General features: G+C 36.4%; 3 protein-coding genes across 3 annotated transcripts in view; 2 read left to right on the top strand and 1 right to left on the bottom strand.

Moving 5' to 3' along the window:
- Positions 1-22578, top strand: part of LOC136823927 (uncharacterized) — a 402896-nt gene that overhangs the window by 279977 nt on the left and 100341 nt on the right. The gene's annotated exons all lie outside the window — the stretch shown is intronic.
- On the bottom strand, positions 6214-9475 carry LOC136823817 (protein mab-21-like 3). The gene is made up of 5 exons (XM_067079989.1): positions 9394-9475; positions 8740-9233; positions 8006-8234; positions 7308-7699; positions 6214-6710 (listed from the first exon to the last, which is right to left on the bottom strand). Exons 2-5 carry the CDS (start codon positions 9220-9222, stop codon positions 6462-6464), a joined length of 1353 nt encoding a protein of 450 aa, XP_066936090.1. The 5' UTR covers positions 9223-9233; positions 9394-9475; the 3' UTR covers positions 6214-6461.
- Positions 20311-21754, top strand: LOC136823886 (acid-sensing ion channel 5-like). Its single transcript, XM_067080043.1, has 3 exons — positions 20311-20531; positions 21234-21325; positions 21626-21754. The coding sequence occupies exons 1-3, from the start codon at positions 20362-20364 to the stop codon at positions 21733-21735; spliced, it is 372 nt and encodes a 123-aa protein (XP_066936144.1). The 5' UTR covers positions 20311-20361; the 3' UTR covers positions 21736-21754.

Below are 22578 nucleotides of genomic sequence, written 5' to 3'. Positions count from 1 at the left end.
AAAATGTGCACTCAATCAAGTCTAAGGGTTGAAGGTGGTATATGGTGTAGAATACCCCCGGGGGGGGGGGGTACTTAGGCAAAAATGGATGATGGGTATGTGCAGACGGTAAGGGTCGGTTTTTTTCACGGTAATCTTAGACCGCACCCCTGTCTCACAGCCCCGGTGGAACTTTTTCAGTGGGGCTAAATTTCCAGGATATTTTCCCAGTGGGGGCAAAATTTTTGATAACTTTTCCAGTGGGGTTCCAGCGGGTCTGTGACTCAGGGGTGTTAGACCGCCATAAATTTTTTGTTGGTTTAACATACACTTTGTAGGGTTTTGTGCGGAGTTTTGCGTCCAACCAATAGGCAACCTTTGCCTATTTCAACCGTGAAACCGGCTATACGGCCTATCCATTAATAACGTGCGCTTGTCTCACGTCCGCTGAATTCAAGCCACATTTTTCCCGCTTTTCAAGTTGGTCTACGGAAAAATTTCCAAATTATCGAATTTCAACTACCAAAGGTTTGATTTTTACTAAAAATTGATATCTAGGTCCATTCCGGTCTATTCGTACCCAGATTGTGCTTCCCCGTCGGTCTTCCAGGCCAGTACCGCCCAGTTAGTTTCATATTTATTCCTTCATCATTAACCAGTATAAATAAAAGAAAGTATACCAGTAACCAAAATAACAATTCTTTAATAAAAAGCTATAATTTGGGCCTGATTCAATTGCCTTTTGACATCCCTTTAAATCAAAACACATCGCACGGCTCGTCAACAAAAGGGCAAGTTTGGACAACTTTTTGTACTTTTTTCTAAAACACTTTCCCTTGCCGTCGTCATGTTTCTAAAAATACATATCATCAAGTCATCATTTCGAATGGAGAATTTAGTTACAATCTTAACACCATTTAAAGGTGTTAGGGCACTTGGCAAAGTATCAGTCATCATTTCGAGTCATTTCAAAAAATTTGCTCCATAATCATAATCATATCTAGAAAAAAAACAGTTTCCATCTTTCTTCAAAACAAAGAAGACCTCAGGGACCTTGGGGGAAAGATTCTGCCACCGGAATCGGTCAGTTAAAGATTTCGTCATTTCGAGGTGATGACGGGAGAAGTATTATTAAAAATACCACCGACTATAAAGAGAATTCTTTCTGCAAAGAAAATTTCCAAATCACGTTATCACGAGTTAAATTTCCTTTCTATCACGATCACGTTGATCACGTTGGTTCCTCCGATCACGCAATCACGCACTTTAAAATCTTAAATCACGAACTTGAAAAAACACGCCAATCACGCCATCACGAAAACCGCTGGGGGACCTCTACAAACATATAATGAGTCAGCACAGAATATGTCCTTTGGATTTACAATTTCAAATCATCCAGGGCTAAATTAATCAAAAAAATCACCAATATCTATTCTTCACTAGATATTGGTGTTTTTCCTGTTCCTGCAAGCGACATTTGTCTGGCCTTCCTTCAGCAATGGCGGTCTGCAAAATACACACATTATCATTTACAACAGACATATCACCTCATCTTAGCTCGTCATCATTTATTTCACAAAAGAGTCAGATTGAAATGGAAATATAACACAGTTCAACAAACCCAGAGCAGAATTTATATACAATCTTAAGAGATTAATGAATCGACATTCTTCTACCCGATTGTTTTCTCATTAGTCAAACTTATACTAGCACACTCAAACACAATCGGAGAAATTAAGCCAAAGCGTGATTGCGTTTTTAATAGGCAAAAGTGGACTTTGACATACAATCGTGGACAAAATATTTGAGACAAAGGTGATTTACCTGCGAAATTTTAAACACCACAAATGATTTTAAGCGTGTTAAACTGCAGTTGGAAATTTGAGTTTTAACATGAGAATTAAGACTTAGGACCTTCAGATGCTCCAATAAGGCTTTGAATATAGCCTAGAAAACACTGAACCTATCCAAAATCAAAATATTCAATGAAAAAAAGTGGAAGTGCTAAAATAACAACTCTCGCCAGAGCTTTAAATTCTGATAAACGTTAAAATACCTAAAATTGCCGATATTTTGACAATGATTGTAGTGACTATATTTTAACCCTATTTAATATGTCTCCTTACAGAACGCATGATTCAATTTCCAAAACAGAACAGCGTGTCGAGAATGAAACACCAAAGTCAAAACTTAACACCGAAATCAACCACGGGGACAATTAGCTTTTTATACCTATGATATTTTGATTTAATATAAGCTGTGCATAGGAAACATTTTGATATTTGTGGGCTTGGGTTGAGGTTTATTGACACAACGAGGAGGGGGAAGTTTTGAAATTTAAGTTAAATATAGCCGGCAAATGTACTTAGAAATTTTATTTGGAAAAAAAAGACTTAGAAACTATTAATTATGAAAAGCGATTTCTCAAAAATCGTTGCCTTTCCCGGTAGCTACGGAACTGATATTAAAACTGTCGAGGATTGAAATGTAAGCTATAAATTTGTAAGTTAGCCTTTAATGTCTCTGTAATATTATTTCCACAAGAAGCTTATGCAAAAATATGAAGATGTCATAACAAATTTTAAATTTGAAGAAGAAGATTAAGGTTAAGCATCTTTATCCTTTGAGTGGTTTTGAAGGTTTAATATGAAAAATGAACTTGAAGTAAAATGATACATTGAGATCAGCCTTTATTTTGAAAAGATAAGCTACCCAGTTCAGCTGAAACAGCTTAAAAATCTCACTCTGATGAAGAAAACTATGCATTCAAAAAAGCATTAAGGGAAGAACAGTGTGAAAAAAAATTCTCTTATCATCGTGCTTTATCACGTATTTTCAAGAAGTGTGGTTTGTGATAACAATTTGAGAAAGACGTAAGTAGATTGTCATCATCAACTTTCAAAAATTTTCAAAACAAAACAAAGATGAAGATTCACAGCACCTGCCACACCCTTATGTTATGATTTAAATTAATGTATGTGTGTTTGTACATGGACTTCGTGAATGGTAGAAATGACACCCTGTCACGCCTGCCTTTGCAACGTCGCCGGCGGGATTTCACACGTGTTTAATTAAGAAAACGAGTCCTTAAAGTATTCCTCGTTAACGAGGTCTTCAGATATCCCGACTACCAATTTGAGTATGTTGAAAAAAGTTTTGAAAACCCATGAACACCCATGAACCCATGAACAAAGTTCGCTGTTATTTTGAAGGGCGTATTATCATTAAAGGTTTTGTTTTTAAATAAGAGTGATATCGTTTGCTTACTCGTCAATTTCAAGTCACAAGCTTTTTCACATTGAATTGACACAGATGTGGAGCAAGATTGGTCAGAAAGATGAAAAGAAAAACATTTTTTTGCTTATATAAGCATAATGTAACAATAGCAAGACACTGTCCTGATACGAAATATGTGTCTGATATGAAACGGGAACACTTATATAAAAACAAAACCAATACAGTAAGGCAAATGCATGATTTAAAGACAAAAAGCTACGGTATTTGAAAACTATTTGTGAGAGGATGAGTAATTCCATCAGACAACTCCCAAAAGTATCACTGAGAGATACATTACATCCTTTTCTTTTAATAAGAACCAGTAAAATTCTGCTGACGTCCGGCTGTTCTTATTTTTGGCACTTTGAGCCTCAAATTGTTCTTATCCTGTTCTTATTCAATAGGGTGTAATTGAGGTATTTTAGGTTTTTTACCCAATTTTTACTACTTTAACCCATAAATTGGGTAATTCTAGGCTAAGCATTGTTCTTAATTTGTTCTTATTTTTTGTCGACTTTGAGCCTCATTATACTTATAAAATTGCTTTTATAAAAGAAAAGGAAAGTAAAAGATGACCTTGTAGTTCTTACTAGTTCAAGTTTCTTGGAACTTGAGAAATGACACAAATTAAAAAAATGAGTCAACAATTACAGAGAGAGTAGTCATCAGTTGATGACAACACATTTACATCATATGACTGGACAGAAATTCTATACATTCTCATTTCTCCTTTTACTGATAGACCTTTTCATAAATTACGTCACGAACATCACTTGCCTCATTTTGAAATTATTGCCATAGTGATTAACTCCCAGTGGATTTTATTAAAACTACTTTCTATTCATAAAAAAATCATTTTATGTCTCAACGAACATAATCACCATGGTAATTGTTTGAATACGAGGCAAGTGATGTTCGTGACGTAATTTATGAAAAGACCTATTTACACTGCTTTTTCAACACAAAAATAATGTGCCTAAAGGGTATAACCTGAATCACCGATCTTGAATCACAGATCTCTAAGTCTATAGATATACTTCCTATAAGAAACCTTTTTACTAGAGGATGAGCAGAAGCCTACCTAGAGGGGCGAAATCCCGTTATCTCTATTTATTATGTCTTTTCGAAAGGGAATCATCGTTTCTTGATGTCCAAGAGCAAAAAAAACAAGATCTTACCACAACCTTCTCAGTTCAATCTGCGTATGAAGTTGTTTTTCCCAAAAATTGTCCCGAAATCCTACAAAGAGCAAAATATAAAAATAAAGGGGTAAAACAAATTAAGAAAGAATTTACAACATGTGCGCTCTGAGTGATAAACAACCATTTTTACGGAAACGAAGGATTACAGTGGGCCACTCTGGAATTGCATAATGGCGTTCACGAAATAAAAAGATTTTATGGAATAAAAGTTTGATAATGATGAATGGAAAAAAAGTTTTAAAACGACATGAAAGTATACCGTATACCGTACCCTGCTTGTTTTTGAACGTAGTCGAACATAATTAGTCTATCCTGTTATCTAAAGATAAAAAAAACATAACATAAGCAGAAAATGAAAAAGCGGACTAGATTTTTTTGGAATGCTCAATTCCAGATAAAAAAGATCGCTTTGGCTTAAAAACGAATATACAGTTTTTTTTATAAGAATGGTGTAAATCCATTTCATCATGGATATTCTTATAAAGTGTATTCTTATATAAAAAGCGTGTACTCTTTAAATGAAACTGATACCTTTTCGCCGACTTCGGGGTCTGGTACTAGCGCCGATCGAAAAAATCGTCTTTGCCATTCCTTATTCGACCTCAAACTGGAATATTAACATGAAAATATTAACAAGAAAATTACCATATATTTTCAGGTGAATTAGTGAAGAAGAAGGAATTTTTAGCCAGTGAAGATAAATTGATAATGACGTACATGCTAATCTCTTGATTTCAAATTTTATCGTTTACACGTTTTTTTTATCAGAACATAAATAATTTTTGAAACCTTTGGATATTCTTACTAGCCTAAAAATGTTCTTATAACATGTTCTTATTTTTCCCATTTTGTGAGTATATTTGTCCAAGAAATCGGGTGTTTTAGAGTCTGTGAAGCCTTGAAATGTTCTTATATAAAAAAAACGTGTATAGCCCAAAAATTCAGTGGAGGTTTTCAAAATTTCATTATTTTTCCCAGTTGGGAAGTTCAGAATTGTTTTCGAACGGGGCTGGATTTTCAAAGTGTTTTCTCACTAGGACGGTTTTGGTCAATTTTTCCAGTGTGCAGGAGAAGGTCTGTCACAAGGCAGGTAGCATCGATTGGATGAATTCTTTATAACTGAAGGATTTTCTTTCGGTTAAATCAAAATTATATTTAAATTACTTATCAAATATTTAACATGAGACGTGACAATCTTATAAGATAATACCAATATAATATGGTATAATCTATCAACTAAACTTGATATTACCATGATATTACAAAATTACGTAGCATATTATAAAAATAATATATTCTTTTTAAAATTAATAGACATTTTGATTGATATCCATTAAGCAGATATTCGATATTACCTCATAAAAAATGAGGGGTGATATCTGAACAATAAAACAATTCATTATTTACAGTCTATTACTAATTACAGTTGATGCTCTCTAATTCGATTTCCAATCTGTAAAAAATACAATTTTCATCGAATAAGGAAGGAGTGTGGGATTAAGTAGAGCGTTGTCTATAAGAGTTTCTTGTTGAAGGTGATTTTCAATATTAACGAAAAGCAGAGCGAAAATTCTTCAAAAGCGAAATGTCGAATTAGAATATTTACAAGTTTAGTTTTTCGATTGATAAAATATATAATAATCTTATTCGAAACAATGACAAATATACTTTAATACAAGTAAATTATAATGGAATCCCGAATGGAATTCAATTTGTAGTTGTCACAAAATATTTTGAGACATATATTCCTGCAAAAATTGTTAGGAAATAATCTAATTTTTAGTTTAAGCATCAAGACAATTTTCGTAGCGAAATAAAGCTTTGCTATTGGACCATTATGTGAGTGACGTCAATTTTACCATTTAAATGGTTTCATTTCGATACGCAAAATCCTACTATTATTTTTTTCCCTTACAGGTTAATGGTCCCTTAATCAGAGAAATCATTCATTCGTGTTAATTACATACTGGTCTGTTAATTAATCAATCACATCCATCATCCATATCAACCCATTTTAATGTGCAATAATTGCAATCTTCGTTCTTTGCAGTAACCGGCCAGCTTGTTCAAGACATTGATATCCTTGTTGGCAAGGATATTTTCCTTAGTGTTAAAATAATTGGGCAGATTTCTTGCTCGGCATTTCTTTTCCAGAGATTCCAACATATCCATGTAGCAATCACCGATGTATCGATTTTTCCAGTACGTTTTGCCCATATGCTGCTTACTTTCGTTCATCCAGAATAAGTGATGCTGTAAGGAGAAAAATAAGAAAAACCTTTATTAAATTAAATTTTAAGTATGTACATGAATTTTAAACACAAAAAAAAACAACGTTTACAAAAATGATGTTATTGTCCGTTAAAGGGTTAGTAAAGGCGGGAAAATATATGCGCGGAATTTACAGCCGTTATGGCGGTATACGGAAAAAAGTCGGCCGTTTTGAAGACTGGCAAACTCTTCCAACTGTAAACTTCTTCCGTCAAAAAAACTGTTTGCGAATTTCATTTGGCTTTGGGCTTATTTGTTAGATAGTGATTTGTCTTAGACTATAGCATAGTCCACGTTTACAGAGATTGTACTTTCAAATCAATGTTCAAAACGGGAAGGAGACATGTCTAAAATTTTCGCTTCCTTTTTTCTCTCTATTATAAATCTTTGAAGACAGATTGGAAAGTATCTGTGATTTTCAGTGACTGCCTCATACAAGCACTTTTTTAACAATAGACGTAAAAAAATTCACCGTGAACTTTTTTCCGCGCAAAGCATTGTGGGCAATTTTCGGAGGTCAAATCTGAGTTTTCATGTTAAGCCGATATCGTCTATTGTAGCTTTGAAACTAAAGCATACCTTGAAAAGATAGGTCGAGATTCCTTTCAGTCCTGCGGATCCTGTTTGCGATTGCCAAGTTTTGAAATCTTTCTTCAAAATCTTATGACAGGTTCTTCGGCACTCATCAGCCCCATCGATAAACTGCATCAAAGATGTGACGGCTTTCGAAAAAGAGATGTACCAAAAGCGCTCATGTTTAGGCACCAAGATGATGCCAGCTTCTTCGATTTTCTTGATCTGAGGTGTTGATAAAACACGGAGAGTTCCTGACCGTGGCCAGCCATAGATTCCAACAGGGAGGTCAGTCTCGATACAAGCAGAGAGATCGATACTGATCTCATGGTCAACATCCGTGTGGTTCACAAACATGGTGATTGCTGGTCCGTTTGGAACACATTTCAATCTGATCTCTGATAAAAGAAAAGAAATCAAAACTTTAAGAATCAGTCGTGTACCTCAAAATGTATCGACTGGAGTTGTTTATAATTCGTGTAATAAAGTCATACGGGTGTTCTATGATAATTTGATAATTGTCACAGGATAATAATCATTATAGTCACCTATAGTATGCTACGTCTAGAGAGACTACAAAATGTACGGTATATCACTTAGCTATTTTCAAAGACTTAAGTGGTTTAGGGAGGATTCTTGTTCATTTCATCCGCCACCATCTGTCTATCAAATTAGAATACGATAAACATAACAACAAGACCTACTTGCACCATAATGTTCCTCTTGCAATGAGTTTTGGATTTTTGCGTACAAATCCTCTTGAACCCATCTGGGAATGAGTTGATGGTTATGCGACAAGTTCTTAATGCTCCAAGGTGAATTATTAAAATGCTTAGGTGCGGTGTAACCATTTGGGATGACTATGGAAGCATATTCATCATCATCCCATACTCTCTCCATCCGGATATGTTTGTCCAACTTAATAAAACTATGCTAAAAAAAAGCAGACAAAATGTTTTCACTGATAGGGTATAATATATTCTTAAGCTTTTGGCTTTTAGCTTTTCAGGGGAAAGAAATCCGCTTGACGTTTGGTTTGAGATAGGGTGCTTGATAACAGAGTTTAAATCTTCAACACTCAAGCAAGAAAAAATGAAGCCTTAAGATTTGCACCGTCTTGCATCGTATTTAGAATGCGACGGATTGAATCTTTGTTTCTGCGCAGCACATTATTTCCAAATCTGGCTTTATTTTCCATCCAAAAATTTCAAATCTAGCACCTTTGGGACTTTCAAATCAAGTTAAGATTGTAGCCTGATAAATTAAGTTCGAATTCATAAAGGAAAGATACGGCCTCTGGTATATTTTTCTTTCTTTATGTATGAAATTATAGATTCCCTAACAATAAGTCAACAGATTTATGCTTTGTGACTGAGTCAATCTAGTTAGATTTCTAAAAAAAAATTAATTTCAAGAATGAGGCTCAGGTTGTACTTACTTTGACTAGATCATAATCGACTAATTCCTCATGATGCTTGAACCTGGAAAATTTCTGCGTGAGAACGACATTGAAATCAAATTCATCCGCTACGATAATTTTTGTTTGCGTTGAGGTGCTTCCAGCAGCTTGGATCTTTTTAGAGTACAAGTCTCCGTTAGGCTGTTCAGTAACGTCCTCCATAATCTTTCCAAGCAAACCTTGAACAAGTTTTCTAGCTTTTCGACGGTCTGTCCGCGTTACAATAACTTTCTCCTTGTAGAAAGCTTCTTGGAGGTACAATTGCAATTTTTCATCGCGGGTTTCAGGATCCACTGGTGGTGACCTGTGAATCACAGCATCACAATGTTGTTCCAGTTGGCGCAATGAACTGAACTCTTCTGCGCATGTCAAACATGGATAGAAGAGATATTCTTTCAAATGTTGGTCAAGTGATTGTTGATTGTAATACACTTGGTGACAATAAGGACATGAAAAACCCATTTCAAAATATGCTGAAAGAGAAATAAAAGACAATACCGTCATCAAAATATCAACGGTAAAGATAGTTCCAAGATAACACAAGCAGATGAAATTTCAAGTAAATCCACTACACGTAAATCCACGCAAACCACTTCAAATATCACATAAAAAATTCGAAAATTCAAAACTTACTTTTTAATGTAAATATATATTTTGTTGACTTCACTTCTTTACTCTTGTGTTTTTATGAAAGTTTTTTTCCAAGTTACCCCCTTTTATAGCTTTTTTAAAGTTATAGATCCATGCTTTCACTCACTACGACTTCCACTCACTAGGTTTCATAAAATATGAATATTGTGTTAGACCACGGATCTCTATTTCATTTCATGTTAGGTATGTGAATTGATTTATTGAAGGTAATTTCCAAAAGTCAATTCAACTTGCAAGAATTGCAGGGAATTTTATAACGAAACATGGAAATACCCTTCGTGAAGGGAAGTTTTTAAAGGAATATTCCTCTGCAGTTATTTATTTGCATATCGCTGTTTTCTTTTTTTGAATTAAAAATTAAACAGTTGTTTAATCATTTATAAGAAAGTTGTATGTTTATAGCATCATTCGTGCAAATGTGATATAGCCGTAGCCTAGAAACGATAATCTCCTGTATGAAATTTGAAGCAACACAAATGCTAGCTCACAACCAACATTTGCTGACCGATTTGAAAAATATACTACACAAAAGGGAAAGAGGTAGATTCAATCCGTCATTTGAAGCAGTGTAAACCTTAAGGCGTCACTCTCCTCTTGCCTGAGGGAAGAGTTGAAAATTCGCTTTGGACTATACTTCAACACTCAAAAACCTGTTCAATTTTTTTTTGCAGATGGTTGACGCTCATACGGACAGCATGAAACTTTAAGTTCAAAAATCACACATGTCTATTTCTTAATGTTTCAACGTAAACACCTTATCTGACCTTTCATTGAGCACTTTTGGCATAAGGTAGACGATGCTATCTTCCGTTAAAGGGATAGTAAACGCGGGAAAAAATATATGCGCAGTAGAGTCAGGGCGTTAGAGTGGTTTAAAGAAAATATAGTGGCGGCATTGTAAACACCTCTGCCATACTGCTTACTCTGCCCCGGGCTAACCACCCCATGCGCAAAATTTACAGTCATCACGGTGGTTTACGGGTAAAATAGTGGCGGCAGAGTTTGGAACAAACACTGTAAATACCTCCGCCAACTTCTTACCCAACCCCGGGCTAACCACGCCACAAATTTATCCCGCCTCCTAAACTATTCCCTTTTTTAGTGATCTTGTGTAGACGATAAGATCGTCTCGGCATAAGGACAATTACAAATTGTGTAGGGTTTTTTATATATATGGTTTCAAGGATTCAAATAAACAGAGATTCGAATGCGGTGATTGATTAATTTTATACGAACAAATAAATACTAGTCTCGTATCAGACTCTTAAGATGCTATAAGAAAAGCATGACCTAGTCTAATGTAAAATGATATTTTCTTATACATACATTTGATACATGTTATAACAACACTGTGGTTTCACGTTACCGTATTACTATTGCAATATTAAAGTAATAGGGAAATAACCAAACGACAGGGAAGGGGATTTCCAAGTGGATTTCCAAGACACTACAGTGTATTAAGGGCAATTCATGTAATAGGTTACATCATGTCTCAAATCAAAATGCTGAGGTAATAGTGACACGTATGATAGCATGATCTGGAACTTTGGTCAAAATCTTTTTTCCCCGAATTGTTATTAAAACAATGAATAAACATAAGGCTTTGGAACAATAGAACGAAGACTGGTACCATGCTGGTACCAATCAAAATAATACACAGGGTCAAATGAAAGTTTGACAAAGTGGTTTAACCAATGGAAAGAGAACTATAAACTAGACAATTTAGACAAAAAAAAGCTTGGCAAATTAAGACACGTATCATAGAGAACATTCTGGAAAAAAGGACAATCTAAAGTTCCCTAAGCATTTTTTCTTACTCCTGCACAATAGTAAGTTCCCATCAAAGGAGTATTACTAATGCAAGAAAAGAAATCAACTAAAAATAGACTGCTGACCTCGATTTGAAAATAATTAATTGTCAGCATTTTGAAACAAGAAATTGATGATTTGAGCATGAAATTAAAGCACGAGCTTGAGATTGAACTAGGTCCAAAAGAATCACGATCGGAAATAAACAAGTTACTCAAATCTCTAGCCCTGTTTCCCGCCCCAAAATATTAAAGAAATGCGCGCTTTCTCGAGCGCTTTGGTCCGTGTTTCGCGCGGACCTGAGAAAACGAAAGCATCCTACCGGTCGAGACAGAAAGTAAAATCTTTAGAGTCCATCTCTTGAAGGGTTGAATGGTTGAATGGTTGCCCCAATCAAGGTTCTGAACTCTAATCAAAAGGTTTATACAACAACCATCAAGGCTCTTCAACAAGGTTTTTGTCATAGTCTCAGAGCAATAGGGAAGAATAGTAGAACACTCGACGAGACTTCGCAAAGTTTGAAGTTTGAGAGTGTCGGGCAGATTAGAGAACCAGATTTTCTTTAACTTATTGCAGGCTTTCCTTTTCTAATTTTGAAATCCTTTACTAGCTAGTCACTGTGTTTTGAGAAAACGAAAGTGAAAATTTTAAGATGGTGAAACCCTCTAGTCTACACTGGACTCTGTTAATTAAACATCATAATGCAACATTCAGGCAGAAGTTGACTCTCGTCCAGAAATTCTTAAAACATAATCCCAAAAAATAATGAAAAGAAAAATAAGCCAATGTATCACCTTGCAGAGCTCCAGCGTGAATGTCAAAAATCAGAATCTTCGCTAACTGTAACGACCTTTGCTTTGGCGGAGACGTAGAGTGCCTTGATCGCTAAAATAATCTTATCTGAAATGTCGTACAACTCAAGAATTGTCCTTTCGCGAGATATGGTCTCAAAAACCTTTTGCAGTAAAAGGTATTGGAGTAAGGCCGAGTAATAGTAGTTGGACGCTTTTTGTGTTTGGGACAACGAGTAATTTCAAGGTTAAAGACCAAAACATCAAAACGTAAAATTTTGTTTTGAGCTTAGTTGCTCCTTTTCCATTTAGACTTGATTTATATCTCTAGTTAGAAGGAAAGGTGTCAACACGAGTTGAGTGTGACATTTGACTGTCATTCTTTCCTGGTACGCTCAAACCTAAACTCCTTTTGGTGACATGGTTCATAGGTGGTGAAAGGGTTCATAGGTGGTGCAAGGGTTCATAGGTGGTGCAAGGGTTCATAGGTGGTGACATGGTTCATAGGTGGGGTGAAAGGGTTCATCATAGGTGCATCAATGCAATGCTATATGACAATGAATATGTTTAGTATATCAGACTTACGACAATTGGTTTGAATAAATACTTTTCGAATAACGGAGCTTAAAATTAGAAAGCAGCTTAGATTAAGTACTCCCAGCTTACCAAAGACAACTAATTCATGATATGCACCATTGCAATGTCTTCTGACATTACATCACGGACCCAATAGCTGATTGGTTGTAAGTGACGTAAAATCAGTCAATACGTCACTTTCAATCAATCAGCTGTTGGGTCTGTGGAAGACATTGCAATGGTACATATCATGAATTAGCATCGTGAGCTGACAAAGGATTAATGTCGTTAGCAACCACAATAGAGATGTACTTCCTTTCTTAAAACCATCAAAATGATACGGTATTTATACATTGATTCATTTTTCTCATTTCCCCTCCCCTCTTGTTAGAAAAAGTTGAAGGAGGAGATTGGATAAGGACCACCTTTTTACTTTTCACTCAGGGTGGAGGATCCTATTTTAATGGAAGACGTTTGTGCGTGAGTAATGTAGTACTCGTAAACAACTGAGCGGATCTAGATGCATGCAACTCCATGGTGGAGGGAAGATATAGTTCGGATGAAAAGACCAGTACTATATCACATGCACTCCCTCGTAGACCTGGGAATATTAAAATAAAAAGGAACTCCCCACTGACCTGATTATTCTAGCGAATAATTTGTCTGATTAAGTAAATTTGTCTGTCAGGTGTAAATAAAATGTCTTGTGTGGTAAGAAAAGTATTGGTAAGTGCGATATTAGCGAGAATTTCTGGGAGTGATATCTGTAAAACTCACGATGAGTAGAATGTGGCTAATCAAAAGAGTTTCAACATAGCATAAGTTGGTCTTCGGAAAATGATTTCTATAGTTTTATCTTTGGATTTAAAATTGCGGCCATCAGACCATCAGCACACATGGCCTTACCTAACAATTAAATGTTTTACCTTTACTAATAATCAGGAAACTAAAATTGCATTATCCATAAAAAACCAAAGCTCTAGATTGGGAAACAAACAAAAATCAGCATAAAGATGCCGAGCGAAAGCAAGAAAAAGTCAGTATCGGAAAAATGGGAAGAATTCTGCAATGAGACATCTTGCCATGGTTTCAACCAGGCTTTCACTTCGAAGAGCCTTGGGAGGCGTGTCTTCTGGTGCTTTTGGTTAGTAGGGATGATTGGTCTTGCTGCTTATCTCTTTTATGGTGTTATTGGACAGTATGCCAGTAATGAATTCAATGTATCCAAGGAAATTCGTTTCGATTTAGAGGAAGTTGATTTCCCGAGAGTGACAATCTGTAATACAAACCCTTCTTCAAATACCAAACTGCAGAAAATTGGCTACCCAGGCGATGAGAAGGAATTGTTGACCTTCTACCAAGAAATAAGAGGAAAGGTAGTTAATATGTCTTCACCGACCACTAAGAATGTATTGAACCATTTCTACAGTAAGAATCTAAACACCACACACGAGATTATTTCAGCTTTAGAAATTGGGAAAGAGGAGATGTTCAATGACCCCTTCTTGAACACGGCAGTCCCCTACAGATGTCAATTTGACGGTAAACGATGCGGAGTGGACCAATTCACTGAAACATATTCGGAAAGATCTGGTAAATGCGTGGTTTTCTCCAACGATAATAAAGTAGTTTTGAAAAGTAAGACTGAAAGTAATGGCCTTCAACTTATAATGAACCTTCATGGAGACGAGAGGCTGGAGAATCAAGCCCTTTTCAATGGCTTGGTTGTATTCATTCATCCTCACCAACAAATGTGGGCGTCAGCTCTGGCAAAGAAAGTGTACATCACACCTGGAACCATTAACAACATTCAAGTCTCCATCAGTAAGGTTAGTGCAGTTGTATTTAATGCCAATATACAAGTTCGCCGCCACAGTCAACGGTTCCTCATTCTCTAGCTATCTAAATGAAGGTGGATGCCTCCTCCAGAGTTATTCATTCTACCTGGATATTGGTAAACTTGGATGCAGAGATTGACTTATTTCTTACACACCATCTGTTTAATGTGAAAATAATCAAAGCCTATCTATCACCTCGCAGAACGAACTGAGCTTAACCCAACTTTGTTTGCATTTCAGCTACAAGCATTACCTCCACCTTACTCTCCGAAATGTGGTACAAAAGATTTTGAAATCATGGACAACACATACACGTATTCAGAAAATTTATGCATCACAGATTGTCTGGCAAAGCAATATTACGAGAGCTGTAAATGTCTGCCGTCACATCTCATCATGTTCAAGCGAGGTATATAGCGAAGAATATATTCTGTTTTAAAGACCAAGAATCTCAGAATGTTCTACATCTGTTAGGTTTTGAACTTCTTATAAAATTATTCTTAAAAATAATTTATTCCGATTTTCTTGTTCTTGTGAAGATAGTAACAGTAGTTACATGGTAAAAAACCTTTCCAGGCACACTGCATAACAGAACGATAGAAAAAGTGTGTCTCCGAATGAAAGACTTTAAAAGTAAAGACAAAAATGAGAGAAAATTTCATACTTTCATAACTGCATATCATCCAGTTGGAACTATAAAGAACTGAAGTTTTATTAACAGCTGATTTCTCTTTAGAGAAAGGTATTCCAGAATGTAGGATGGAGCAATACGATTGCTTTTCGAAAGGTAAGTGCAAACAGTGCTTTTCACGTAAGGAGTAAACAGCTTGTTATATTTTATCTTCTCGTTTTAGATGTATACAAGAAAAGCTTATTACAAGTAAACTAAAATATTACAATTTTCTTGTTGCATCAATTGGTCGATCACCACACCATGGACAAGCACTTACGTCCAAATCGTTTTGAATGCGAGCCAAATGCTGTAAATGCAGAAAAACAATGGAGACACTGGTACAGAACATATGAAAACTTCATAAACTCTATAACTTTCCCAGAAGGGACAACAGATCAAGCACGTCAAGAACAAAAACTCAGTACCCTCATCAATTACGTTTCTCCATCAGTATATGAATTTATTGCCGAAGCAGAAAGCTACACCAGAGCGATAGAAATTCTTCGTCAACTTTACGTTAAGCCGGTCAATGTTATGTATAACCGTCATGTTCTTATCACCCATCGTCAAAATGATACAGAAACAGTCGACCAGTACCTTCAAGAACTTGAGAGACTTAGTAAGAACTGTAACTTTGCTGCTGTAACAGCAGAGAATTACCGTCAAGAACACGTCAGAGACGCCTTCATAAATGGTTTACGTTCTTCTGTTATTCGTCAACGTTTGCTAGAAAGTCCTACACTAACCCTTCAACAAGCCTTCCAACAAGCACGTACATTAGAGCTCGCACAAAAACATTCTGACAATTTTCAATCCTCGCCAAGCATGGTCGCTGGTGTCGCTGGCAACTCAATCGATATTCCACCAGATGCTACCGTTGCTGGAGTTGGAAAAGGAAGCACTTCAGGAACTGAGAAACAAAAGTGCTATTTCTGTGGTAATGACCGTCATCCTCGCAGCAAATGCCCTGCAAAAGAAAGTACATGCAATAAGTGTTCGAAAATTGGACATTGGGAGAGAGTCTGTCGTTCAACCAAGACAAGTGCTAATCTAGGAGCTGCATCCTTACCACCTGCTTCAAACCCATCACTTTGTGCCACTCAACAAAACAAAGCCACAAATAGTAATGACTCAACCATGACTATAACTTATGTGAATAATCGATCTTTGAATACGCTCGTTGATTTGGGAAGCGATCTAACCTTCATCAGTGAAAAAGTAGCAAAGAAATTGAAACTCTTTATACTACCGGCACCTGCAAAAACCGTTACCCTTGTAGATCGTTCTCAGTCATGCCCAGTGGTCGGAGAAGTAGTTATTGACGTTTCTGTGAACGGGACACTTTACACCGGACAAGTTGTTTTAGTACTGAAAAACTTGTTTGTTGAAATGATTATCGGTAAAGACTTTATGAAAAAGCACAAATCAGTCACTCTTCATTTCGGAGGTTCTGAACCAGCTCTTCAGTTTCCTTCCAAAGACACAGTCAGTTGTAATCTCACAGCTATGAAGATCGAACCACCAACTCTCTTTGCCAACATACCAGCTAACGCTAAGCCAATTGCATGCAAGTCCAGAAAGTATACAATGCATGACAAAACTTACATTGCTCAAGAAACCGAACGTTTGCTGAAGGACGGTATCATAGAACCGAGCACGTCACCTTGGAGAGCCCAGGTACTCGTTGTTCCAGAAACTGAAACTCATCGTAAGAGACTCGTTGTCGATTACAGTCGAACAATCAACACATACACCGACCTTGACGCTTATCCTCTACCACGCATAGACGAAACTGTCGACAAAATTTCAGGCTATTCACTCTTTAGCACGTTAGATCTCAAAAGCGCATATCATCAAATACCCCTTCGAGATGACGAAAAGAAATACACCGCTTTCGAGTCTGGAGGTCGACTTTATCAATTTACCCGAATGCCCTATGGTGTGACAAATGGTGTTTCCGCCTTTCAAAGAACTATTGATAGTATTATTGAAAAGGAGAACATTCCTGCGACTTTTCCGTATGTAGACAATGTCACTGTCTGCGGTAAATCTCAACCTGAACACGACGATAATCTTAAGAAATTCTTAGATGCATCTGAGAAATATGGCATCACCTTCAACCATGAGAAAAGCATTCTATCGAGTTCCAGCATCAAGTTGCTTGGCTACGAAGTCCAGCATAACTCCATCAAACCTGACCCTGATCGACTCAAACCGCTAATGGAACTCCCAGCTCCAATGGATACCGCCTCACAACGCAGGATTGTCGGTATGTTTGCTTACTACAGTCGTTGGATAAAGGACTTTTCAAACAAAATACGCCCACTCATCAAAAACACTACATTTCCAATACCTGAGGAAGTTATGTCAGCATTTGATACATTGAAAAACGATCTAAAGGATGCTACTCTTACTGCTATCGATCCAACTCAGCCTCTAATCGTTGAGACTGACGCTTCTAAGTTCGCAATCGGTGCTACCCTCACACAAAATGGGAGACCAGTAGCTTTCTTTTCTAGAACTCTCAAAGATCATGAAATCAAATTACATCCAGTCGAAAAGGAAGCCTTCGCTATTGTGGAATCCCTACGTAAATGGAGACATTTCTTGCTTGGTGTTCACTTTAAACTCATGACTGACCAAAGATCAGTAGCTTTTATGTTTGACTATGCTGGCAAAGGAAAGATTAAAAACGAAAAGATAGCCAGATGGAGAATGGAACTTTCGGATCATAAATTTGACATTTTGTACCGCCCAGGGAGATACAATGCCCCTGCAGATGCATTTTCTAGAATCAATTCTTGTTCAGCGATTATTTACACTCAAAATCAGCTCGCTGAAATCCACTCCGCCTTATGTCATCCGGGAATAACTCGACTGTTACACTTTGTTAAATCACGCAATCTACCTTACTCGGTTAATGACATCAAGAAAGTTACCGAAAATTGTCTGCATGGAATTGAAACCGAGATTCCAAAAGTCGTCAGGGACTCTAATCAAAGCAACTCAACCGTTTCAGCAATTGAACATTGACTTTAAAGGTCCCCTACCAACATCCACGTCGGGAAATAAATACATGCTAACTCTCGTCGACGAGTATTCCAGATTCCCATTCGCTTTCCCATGCCGAAATATGGAAAGCAAAACCGTGATCAAATGTTTTAACCAATTATTCGCCATATTTGGTATGCCTGGTTTCATACATAATGATAGAGCTCCCGATTTTCTATCAGAAGAAGTCAAGCAGTACTTGCATTCAAAAGGTATCGCAACCAGCAAAACAAGCAGATATAATCCCCGTGGAAATGGTCAATGCGAGCGCTACAACGGGATAATTTGGCGATCAATCAATCTAGCCTTAAAATCATCGAACCTATCCATGTCATCTTGGGAGCAAGTATTACCAGACGCACTCCACAGTATCCGCTCTCTGTTATGCACATCAACCAATTCCACACCACATGAAAGATTGTTTAACTTCAACCGAAAATCCACAACAGGAAATTCCTTTCCTTCATGGTTATCTACACCAGGTCCTGTGTATGTCAAGAAACATGTTCGACAATCAAAATATGACTCGTTAGTTGAAGAAGCTGAGCTAATCGAAGCAAATCCAGAATATGCCTATGTGAGATTAAAGAGTGGCAACGAGACCACCGTTTCTATTAGAGACTTGGCACCCTTTCCCAGAGAGGAAAGAAACTCATTCAATGATAACACTGAAATTGTTGAGGAGCCGGATCAACTACAACCAGCTAGTGAAACGGTTATTGAACCTAGACGTTCAACTCGTGAACGGAAGGCTCCAGAGCGATTTGATGATACAGATTTGTCATCACTTTAAACTGTTTTAAACTTGTTTCATTTCGTTATATACATAGGCTTTATATCTTTACGGTTTTATATCTTAGGACTCTTTTGTATCTTAGGGGGGAAGATTGTTATATTTTATCTTCTCGTTTTAGATGTATACAAGAAAAGCTTATTACAAGTAAACTAAAATATTACACAGCTTAAAATGACATTTCCTTTTTCTCACACGAACTTCCTTTTAAAATGAGCGAGAACTTTATAGAAGTAACTATGCCGGCCATTCTGTAGCAATATTCAATCTATTGAATATTTAGTTCAATTCAATCTTCGATCCTGATATTTAGTTCAATCCAATCCCTCATATTTGGTTCAATCCCGATATTTGGTTCAATCTAATCCTTCATGTTCAAATTCAATCTTTTTCATTCAAATTCAATGCTTCCTATTCAAATTCAATCAATCTTTATTCAAATTCAATCTTTTCCATTCAAATTCTATCCTTCATATTCAAATCAATCTTTCAAATTCAACCTTCATTATTCAAATTCAATCTTTTTTCATTCAAACTTTTCGAAATCTCATTCAATCTTCCTGGGTACGAGTGGATTCAAAAAGAGTTCATCTCCAGACTTCCGCCCAGCAGCGTACTTTATGTTTTTTGTTTTTGTTTTTTTCGGAGATAATAATAACTGATGAATTTTATCTTCAGCGTGAATTTGCCTGTATGCCACTAATCTTATTATCTCCTTAAGATTTAATAGCTTAAGACTCGGTGTTCGTGTCAAAAACATATACCAACATGGCGGACAAAAACAAACATGCTGCAGTTGCAAAATTACTTCAACAAGCAAGTGAAATTTTGGTGTCTGATGAATCAACAAATGGACAAATTCAAAGGGCAGCTATGCAAGTAGCATGTTAAGTGATAAAATTCATCAGTTATTATCTCCGAAAAAAAAGAAGTCTAGAGACGAACTCTTTTTGAATCCACTCGTACCCAGGAAGATTTAATGAAATTTCGAAAAGTTTGAATGAAAAAAGATTGAATTTGAAAGATTGAATTTAAATGAAAAAGATTGAATTTGAATGAAAAAGATTGAATTTGAATGAAAAAAGATTGAATTTGAACATGAAGGATTGGATTGAACCAAATATCGGGATTGAACCAAATATGAGGGATTGGATTGAACTAAATATCAGGATCGAAGATTGAATTGCTACAGAATGGCCGGCATAAGTAACCCGATGCACCTTGCTTGAGCCAAAAGTTACAAAAAAAGGACTTTAAATACCATACCAAATACCATTTTTGGATGTTTTTATCTAAAATTGCTGACTTGCGACAATGTTTTTACCAAACGACATAAAACTGAATAAATCTCAATTTTAACACGAATGTCTCATTGATCCTAGTAAATTCAGGTATTTTCTGTTCCAAGTGACAGCAAAGATGTTCCAAGACAAAGCGAAGATTGCATGTCAGAGAGAATGTCCAGTACCTTGTGAGATTGAATCTCTCAAAGTGGAAACTGGCCAGTATGCGATCGGAACCAAATCCACGTACAAACGCTTTGCTGCATTGAGAAATACTACTGAAGAGGAAGGCAAGAACTTTATCAGGTGAGCTAGTTGGTTATGGAACATTCCTGAAACAGTCACAAGAGAAACATTTCAGAAATCCATGGCAGCCTACCGACCTTAGTTGAGAAACACAATGAAAAGGAAAGGGAATGCTTCGTCTAATGATGTTTTTAGATAAAGGGATAAAGCAATCTCGTACCTACTATGTACCAGAGTGTATCTCACGTTAATCGCTTCATAGTACGGCAATGAATTTTAACAATCTCGTACCGAGAGACACTTGCAACACTTTTTGGTTTTACTGATGGACGTGAGTTTTGTTTTCAGAATCATAAGCGTACAAAGGGACTGGAGTCGAGTTTGGAGAAAAAGATGGAATCTTCCGCATTCTGGTTGCTTTAGTTTCCACGATCTCAAATAGTCGGTCAGTTAGACACAATTTTGGACGCCGGAGAGGGAGTCAGTCTGAAGGTGATTTTTCGGTATCCTTAGGCATCCTAGTTATGGAAATAGTCGGGTGGACTGGTCAAATCGGTAGCTTAATATGATTTTCAGGGACAAATGTAGGGTTTATTGGTAAAAAAATGTTGTAAAATTTTAATGGTTTTTGAGGGTCGGGCAAACTTGTTCAGACCATAACTTTTTACTTCAAACTTGGAGGAGAACTTCATCATTTCGGTGACAAGTAAAATCAGTCTCTTCCATATATCCATATAACCTGCAACTTGTTTCTTCTTTCAGTAACAATGTCGTAGGGCTGACAGTGTCTTACGATGATGTGATGTATATCCAAGAAAAACTCACTCCCTCAGTCGATTGGGAAATATTACTCGGTAAGACAATTTACTCATGCAAGAAAGCTACCAATCTGCCCAAGACAGCTCACGTTTTGAGAAACGATGATTTTTTCGATGATTGAAAAACAACAGTCAATGCCCCGCCATTTATGGAGAGAGTCGACAAGGCAGTTAAATGCTGCTACGATGAGCACGAATCCATTAGTGGATACCAGCAGCCTACAAATAAGTATAATAGAAGTTCATTTTCATGATATCGTGAATAAAACGCGGCCATACTTTTAAACTATATAACTGGTCAATGCACCTCATCTTTTTACGTATTCTTTTTTACAGCCACCATTGGAGGAAGTTTGGGATTATGTTTGGGTTGCAGTTTCATTACAATTGTCGAGTTCTTGGTTTTTCTTCTCATTGATCTTCCGTTCGGTGGAAGAAAGAAGTAAGGAAAAATTTTGTGTTTATAGTTTGTTAATATTTAGCTTGTAAACTATAGTTTAATTTATTTTTAAACCCATTGCATACAGAGATTAATTTCAAGATTAAAAACAAAGGGTAACTTTCTCGATTTATCTTTGCGGATCAGAGCGAAATTTCGTATGGATTTTATTTCGCGAGCCTAAAAATAGTTAAATGGACCTAATATTAAATTTTTTTTGCTTAACCCTTAGGCGGCGAAAGGCGTAAATATACGTCTTGAAAAGGTCATTTTACCGATACAAAGTCTTTTGGTCATAACTCCTAACCACTTGAGATTCAGAGAAAAAAAAATTGCTATCTTTTGTAGCTGAGAGAAAGAGCTTTCCAACGATACCAAAGTTGATACCTGAATCATTTGTCCTGGTCAAGAAATGGCCTTTGAAAGAATAAATTTCCAGAAAAAAATGATGAACTTTTTGGTCTTTTTCAAAAAAACTAGCGGCTTAGAAAGGTTAAATTAGAAATTTAAGGCTTTGCACCCTGAACGCCTTTACGAAAATTTATTTTTTCTGAGTTAATAATTGCACGCCGTTTGGCGATATCTGTACCGCGAACATAATCAGTGTAAAATATTTGTCGTTTTTATAAGAACTTTATATTTTTTATTTCTATTTTTGATTTCTGTGTTTTATTTTTAAGTCCTTTCTAAATATTACTGAAAAATGCTTCAGCTAGAGGGATATCGGCAAAGTCATCACTGGTAACAAAATGATCCTTTCACCTTAGCGAGGACAAAATAAAGTTTATTTAATCCTAGGTTATAAAATTGTAGATAGTGTTTTATGTTATTTTGACTGAATAAAACAATT

The sequence above is a fragment of the Clytia hemisphaerica genome, unplaced genomic scaffold (assembly GCF_902728285.1).
Source record: "Clytia hemisphaerica strain Z4C2 unplaced genomic scaffold, Clytia hemisphaerica genome assembly, whole genome shotgun sequence".
In the NCBI taxonomy this organism is placed as follows: domain Eukaryota; kingdom Metazoa; phylum Cnidaria; class Hydrozoa; order Leptothecata; family Clytiidae; genus Clytia; species Clytia hemisphaerica.
Note: the sequence above shows the minus strand (reverse complement) of the source record. Positions and strands in the feature narration are given on the sequence as shown.